This window comes from Poecile atricapillus, chromosome 14 (genome assembly GCF_030490865.1).
Source record: "Poecile atricapillus isolate bPoeAtr1 chromosome 14, bPoeAtr1.hap1, whole genome shotgun sequence".
Taxonomy (NCBI): domain Eukaryota; kingdom Metazoa; phylum Chordata; class Aves; order Passeriformes; family Paridae; genus Poecile; species Poecile atricapillus.
In genome coordinates, this window is record NC_081262.1 from 10,203,746 (window position 1) to 10,210,612 (window position 6,867).

Here is a 6,867-nt window from a genome sequence, read left to right on the forward strand (position 1 = left end):
AGAAACAAAGCATTTTCTGACAATAATGAGAGCTTTTAGCTGTGCAATCAGGCTGTAGTTATTAACTCTGAAAAATTTCTTTTTTTAATTGCTCTCCTAAAATGACATTGAAATAAAGAATGTCAATTTGCTTGATGGATAATTCTTTTTTCACTGTTATAGAAAATTCTACAATATTAGGACTGGATTCATTCATTGGAGTTAATGGAAATGTATTTTTGGCTAATGTATAGAGCATGAACACATTATTGAATATTCATTAAAGTCTTGTAGATTGCTTGAACTTTGTTTGATATGATGATTTCCCCAACATTGTATTGATATTTCCTTCTTTCTCCATAATATTTCATCATAAATATGTTGTGCATCAGCACCACAACAACATCAGCAGGAAATTTTGAAATTAAGATTTTTTTTTTATTTTAAAATATTGAAACATCTTCTTAAATAGGTCCAAAATGAGACAGTCATACTGGTTTTTGCAAGATTATTGTCCAAGAACAGACTTTCCAAGAACTCATATTTTTCTTTTAAAAGAGTATTTAGGAGCAACTGTAGTGTTGGAAGTATAATGTTTGGGATGGTTAAAGCCATCTAGATTTTTTAAAAGGCTGTTTGGCTGTGTGTTTATTTTGGTCACGTATCTAAGACTAAACCCCAATACACTGCAGTGTTTCATTAGGTCCTATTAGCAATGAGTTCATTTTTGTAGCTCAGTTTGATTTCTGTGTGTGTTTATACTATGACAAAATTGTGATATCATCACACTCATGCTTTTCAACCAGAACCCTAACCTAGTGCACAAAATGAACTTCAATTAATGAGCAAATACTCAGAATTCTGCATTTCCCCCATTCCTTATGTCTGTCTTGCTATTTCAATCTGACAGTAAAGAAAAAAAGATTAATTTCTTAGCAATTTTTTTATGACAATTTTATTATACTTTCCTCACAAGCATTGATGCATTTTACACCTCTGTGAGATGTGGGCATTATGTTATTCCCAGTGCTGAGAATGTTGATTATTTGGGCACCATTTCCCTATTTGCTTTTATGGAGCACTAGGGACTTTTTTTCTTTGAAGTGCATTTTGCAGAAGTGGCAGATGGGACACGAGGAGGGTTTTGGAATACATTCGAGCACAAAGAACATTGTTTTAGCTTCTCAGCAGTGGAACAATAGTGCCATCGGGTGGGCATGAAGGTGAGGGATTCCTTGGGGAATTTTGAATGTATTGCTATTTCAGTAATCTAAATTCATCCTGGATCCAGTTCATCTTAAACTGACGACTTAATTAGTGCAAAGTCCTGCAGTATACTTAGTCTCTGAAACACAATCACTTGCATAAAGAATGACAGAAAAACATATAGAATATTAAAATACCTCTTGATTAAATGCCACTGCTACCAGTTACCATAAACAGGTTTTACACCTGGACATTTTATTAATTCTGGTTTTTTTACAACATATGCTAGCTATTTATACAAATATTGAAAATTCAATGGCCCACAGAGATGCTTTCAATTTCTCCTCTTAATATTTGTGTTTGTATCTTTAATGCCCTAAATTCAGATGTGAAGAGTAGATTCCAGTTCAGTCCCTCAGTGGCATAGACTTTCTGATTAAAACACTTGGCAGCCTGGCTTAAGTAGTGCTTGTACCACTTCAGATGTTTTCCAGCAATATGAAGCCACTTCCCAACAATTGTTCATGACCTTTCAGGATACAAAAGGTGTAAATAAATGGTAGGTTTGCAATAGGAAAGATGTTTATGGCACATATATCTCGGTCTTTATCTTGACTGCTGGTTATGATTTGACGAGTGCTTGAAACTCTGAAAAAGAAAAAAGAGTAATAAAGTGGGACCTCTGTTTGTAATCACACAGTCAAAAACTTCTAATTTTTGAGTTAAAATGGGAAACTAATGGTACTTCCTCTAATAATCATTCCTTAAAGGCAGCACATTTTATATTCATAGCAATAGATACTTAAGGCAAAGGGAGTGTTGCATTTAAGTGTCATATTGTATCACAGTTCATTAGCAAAAAGCAGTGAAATTATAGACTGAATTTATATTCCAGTCCTGGAAAAATCTCCACAGATGAGTAAAGGGATTGACCACTTTAGCCAGGGGCAGAATTGGGACCAGTTCCTATGTTAGATTCTCTCTATAACACAGCAGATCTGAGCACCTCAGCATCAGATGCATAACATCCAGTACATGGAGCAGGGCAGCTCCCTAGAGTTACCTTTAGGGCGTCTCCAAGGCAGGTATTATCATTTTAATAAAAGCAGTCTTACCATCCACTCCAATTTTACCATCTCCATCACTGTCCCCTGCTGCCAGGAACGCCTTGGTCTCAGCATCAGTCAAAGCTCTGGCACTGGCTGAGAAGTTCTTCAGGAAAAGTCTGGTAAAGGTGAGAGAGCAAATGAGCGAGACATAGTACTGAAACCCTGTTCAGGGTTTGGATTAGCAATAGCTGTAAAATTTCAAGCATGATTCAGTTCTTGAGAACTATTTCAATGGCAAAACTTCCTCTAGCTTCATTGAGAGTGAGGGTAAGGAAGTAAGGGGATGCTGCTTCAGAGCCTATAAAAATCCTTGATGACATCTTGGTTTCCATTGGATTAAAAAGGCAGAATTAACACTGACTGTAGTGGCAGGACTCATCTTCCCTCCCTTGTTATCTTCCTTCTTTCTCATAAGATTCAAAGTCTCAGCAGCAATCATTTCTCTAACCTTAACTTCAAAGTCAGATGACTATGATCTGGAAGGTAGAATTCATGTGACATGAAGAAAGATGAGAGAAAAATGGCCCTTTGAATTCAGTCTGGTAAAAAAATCTTAATAAAAAGCAGCTATAGCAGAACTGCTATTTTTATCTTCACAGTCTGTCAGTTATTGCTACATGAAACAAGTATTTTCAGTGCTGTCAGAGAGTTTCCCCATTGTAATCCAGCCTTGCCTTTGTTATTTGACTTGCAGCTCCTCCAGCACCAGCACTCACACACAGGTACACAAACACAAGATTGTCTCCCATCCAAAGGGACAGGAGGAAAGGGAATATTTCTGATCTTATAATGCATTTTTACATGATAAAACACAACCCTGCTGGTAACTTTTTTATTTACTTACTTCAGTTCCTCTTCCTCTATAAAGCCACTCCTGTCCTGGTCAAGAATTCCAAAGACTTTGGCAACTTGGTCTTTGGACTTGGAGTTGAGACCCACTTTGACAAAAAAGGTTTTGTAATCAAATGAATCAGCAGCTGAAATAAGCAGATGGAAATAAGGAAAGATGAAGAAAAGTAGTCAGAAATGTGGAACAGTCGGAAATCTGGATCTGTAGAACCTGATGATAAATATTGTGCTTGTATTTAAATCAGCAGTAGTTTTATTCTCTGAAAAAACAGGATTTCTGATGTAGGAGTCAGTCTTTGATTTTTTCATAATTAAAATTGCTGCAATGCACAAATGATGATGGGTACCTGGAGCTGGGTTGGCCAAGATTAAAACTTGTGTCTGTTCCATTACCTTGTATCCTTTTTCTGTTTTTAGTAAGAGAGCATTTTCTGTTTCCATTGGAATTGGGCCTTTGGGGTAGCAAGGACAAAGGAAGTTGATAGATAAATTGCAAAGCCAAATTTAAAACATAAATATTACCTTGACAGCTCTGTAGACCAGCAGCAATTTCAGCTTCTGTCAGGATACTGGAAAGAGCCATGTCGATAGTACTGCAAATGAAAAATGTTGTTGGGTGGGGTTGTCACTGCTCTTGCTCTCTCAGCTGTGGAGGTGCCCTGAGGTGAGCCCAGGTCCCAGGGCAGAGCAGGTGAGCTCCCTGCAGAACCCAACTGCTCCATCCTTTAGCTCAGTTACATATCGTGCATCTGAGGCACTGATATTTCCAGTTAAGTCTTCAGATGTACAAACTGAGGACAAAGCTAAAGGTATTTATAGAACTGCCCAGCATTTGGGCATCTTTGGTTATTTCCATGCATTTTTTGTCTGAGTTATTGTGATGTCTTCTAAAGTTCCAGAAGAAAGATTGAACTCACCTGGCCACTTAGTTTTCCCCAAGCCAAGAACAGAAAATATTGTCAGGTAAAAGATCCGTAGAGTCCTCTTGACTTAACTCTTTTTAAAATGACATAGAGAAGGACTTATATAGACCTTAGTTAAGTCCTCTTGACCTTTTACAGAAGTCCTAGAGCCACGTGATGGCTCAGATACCCCAAGGGATAAGTTACTGTGGCTGACAAGACCTGCTAGCTAATCAGATTGATATTTATATCCCAAAGGAATGTGCATGGTATTTTGGACAGTATGTAGGGTTTAGTGCCATACAAAGCAAATCCTCTCAGTTTGCACCTATTTTAGTGAAATTTGTGTGTGTGTGTGTATAAATTAAAAAATACATATATTTTTAATTGCTTTATGGTAACAAGAAATGGACATCTTCATAGTTGACTTTATCTTTTAAGGGCCCAATTCAGGTATGAATTACCCATGAAACACTACTCCTGCAGTTACCCTAGTAGTCTTCAAAACATACTAATACTGATACATTTGTAATAGATATATCTGTATACAAATACAAGCTCAAAGACAAAATTCAGCCCAAATTACTTTTAATAAGTTGTTATATAAGCTTTGGTTAGCTATAAAAATATAGACAGCATTTACTCAGCAGTAATTAATTGCCGGGTGCACATTTTAAAATGTGTCCATTTGCAGAATGAAGGTTGTCAGCTGCTCAGCAGGACACAGGAGAGTGGATCAGTTGTGGCCAGGAGGGAAACAGAGCAGTGAAATCAGTGATATTTGGTTCTTCCTTGCTGTGCTGAAAAAATAAACTTCTGTAAGGTCTTAAACAGCAGCTGAGCTCAAACTGCAGCTTTTCTCTTACTGGATATTAATAGGAAACCGCAGTCAGTTATCTCATGAATTTTACTGGAACTTAATGGCCTTGAGAATAGTTGGAATTGGCCAGTGGTGTAAAAAAACATTGGGAGAACATTTCACACTGACACATAAACATGGCTGGACTATTGCTTAGGTTTAAATAACATTTAAGTGACGAGAACATTTAAAATGAAGCCTATCCTCTAATCACTATAGAATAAAGCTGCTGTCTTTCAAAAATTATGTACATGAAAATACAGACAAAACCTCATCTATCTCAGTTCCCCTTGATTTCTTCCAGAGAAGAATTTTTGAAGTAAGCACTGACTATGTTATTCTAAACCCATGCTGTGTGGTTTAGAATTGAAAATTGTGAAAACTAACTTTTCTGGATGATATAAGATCAACTGAACAAGTCACTTTTAAAGGCATTTTATCCCAAACAGGTGGAAATCTAAATTAAATTATTCAGTTTTGCCGCTAGGAATCTAACTGTGCCTTTGGCTCGGGTACTAGGAAATAATTAGGAATATGGCCTGGGATCAGAGACAATCTACTAATTGTATGGAAATCTCTTGAGCATTCAAGAGATAATCATTGCGGGGAGCCCACACTGAGATTACAAAGCATTTATAGAGAAGAGTCTTGGAGTTTATTTCTGTGGCAAACCACCACTTGCCCGAAGGTGGCACCAAAGACAGGCAAGTCCAGCTGTGACAGGGCTGCAAGACTGGGAAAATCGAGGACCAGGATGAGAACAAGATAACAGGAGGGCGTTCATCAGAGGAGGAGAGAGGAAGGAACAGCTATTTGAAAGAAAAGAAGTGTAGCCTAGCAAATCACTTGAAAGAACAGGAATATAAACAGAGAAAAATCTGAGATAATTCCTGAGGACTTTCCTTTCATGATAATTTAGAATAACAGGCTACTCACTCTAACCTAACTGGGGTTTACTGTGTTTATTTTTATGTTGGCTAAATTTTACAGTCCATTATGGAGATCGTTACAAATATAAAATCAATTTGTTCTGGAAGCCTAGGAGTTAAAGCAGGAAGTCAGTGTCTAGAAAATAGAGCGGATCAACATGTCATTGTGGTGGAACTGGTGTGATTCTCTTTGAGTTGAACTATTTGCATATTATACTTAGACAGAAATTCCCCTTTGAATTTAGGGTCAATAAAAGGAAAGGCAGGGAAAGGCACTGTATAAGGGTACCTTCTTTTTTCTATTGTAACTGGAGTGGTGATCTATTTTTCTCTTCTGAAGCTTGATATACAAAACTGATTTTCTTGTTTTCGTGAGTGTAGGACATGTTGACAAACAAATCAAAAGTTCTGGAGCAGCCGTATTTCAGCTGCTGAAGTGCTCTATAGGTCTTTGGTGCAGAAAGTGTACCAGAAAGTCCAGACCAATATAATGGTATCTTTCTGTGCTTACAATCTGTAGTGGTTTAGATTCACCAATTTGAGTTTCCCAGCCACTTCTCTCTTTCAGCAATGTCCAGGGCCAATTGAACAGGTTTGAGTTCAGCAAGTTCAATCAAATCTAATGTGGGAATTAGGTTTTGTAAAATGTGAACACTTTAGTTCATGCTCCACAATATCCTCTTATTAAAATGTTTTAAAATACTTGAAAAATTGAGCATGAAAATGTTGGGTATGTGTCTGTTCAGGGATTTAATCAAGATATCTATTTCAGTTACCCATTCCAGGAACTTAATCCTGCCTTGGCCCCCCTGCCCACACTGTTTGTGTGAAGAGCTCCAGGCGCCTCTGATGATGCTGCATCAAAGATTTTCCACATGGGCTGGCTGCTAACTCAAAGAAGAAACTGTACCAGTCTATGTGTGCAATGAATGTTCTGACATCCCCTTGCCCTTTATGTGCTCTCTACTTGTTAGAAGATGATGGAGATTTCAAACAGTTGGAGAGCTGAAATTGAATCTCAAGTTTACAAATGG

The 6,867-nt window shown here is 37.5% G+C and overlaps 1 protein-coding gene across 1 annotated transcript; it reads right to left on the reverse strand.

The window, feature by feature from the left end:
• Positions 1 to 936: 936 nt before the first annotated feature.
• LOC131584512 (parvalbumin beta-like) lies at positions 937 to 4,199 on the reverse strand. The gene is made up of 5 exons (XM_058849725.1): positions 4,061 to 4,199; positions 3,666 to 3,736; positions 3,139 to 3,271; positions 2,301 to 2,410; positions 937 to 1,833 (listed from the first exon to the last, which is right to left on the reverse strand). Exons 2-5 carry the CDS (start codon positions 3,724 to 3,726, stop codon positions 1,808 to 1,810), a joined length of 330 nt encoding a protein of 109 aa, XP_058705708.1. The 5' UTR covers positions 3,727 to 3,736; positions 4,061 to 4,199; the 3' UTR covers positions 937 to 1,807.
• Positions 4,200 to 6,867: the final 2,668 nt, after the last annotated feature.

Bases quoted from the DNA above. Each gene is read 5' to 3' on its own strand.
- LOC131584512 (XM_058849725.1), bottom strand. From the start codon at position 3,726: ATGGCTCTTTCCAGTATCCTGACAGAAGCTGAAATTGCTGCTGGTCTA. The intron at 3,272-3,665 runs GTAATATTTATG...TGCTTATTTCAG, and splicing joins TGGTCTACAGAGCTGTCAAG to CTGCTGATTCATTTGATTAC. The intron at 1,834-2,300 runs GTAAGACTGCTT...TTTCTTTTTCAG, and splicing joins TGGTAAAATTGGAGTGGATG to AGTTTCAAGCACTCGTCAAA.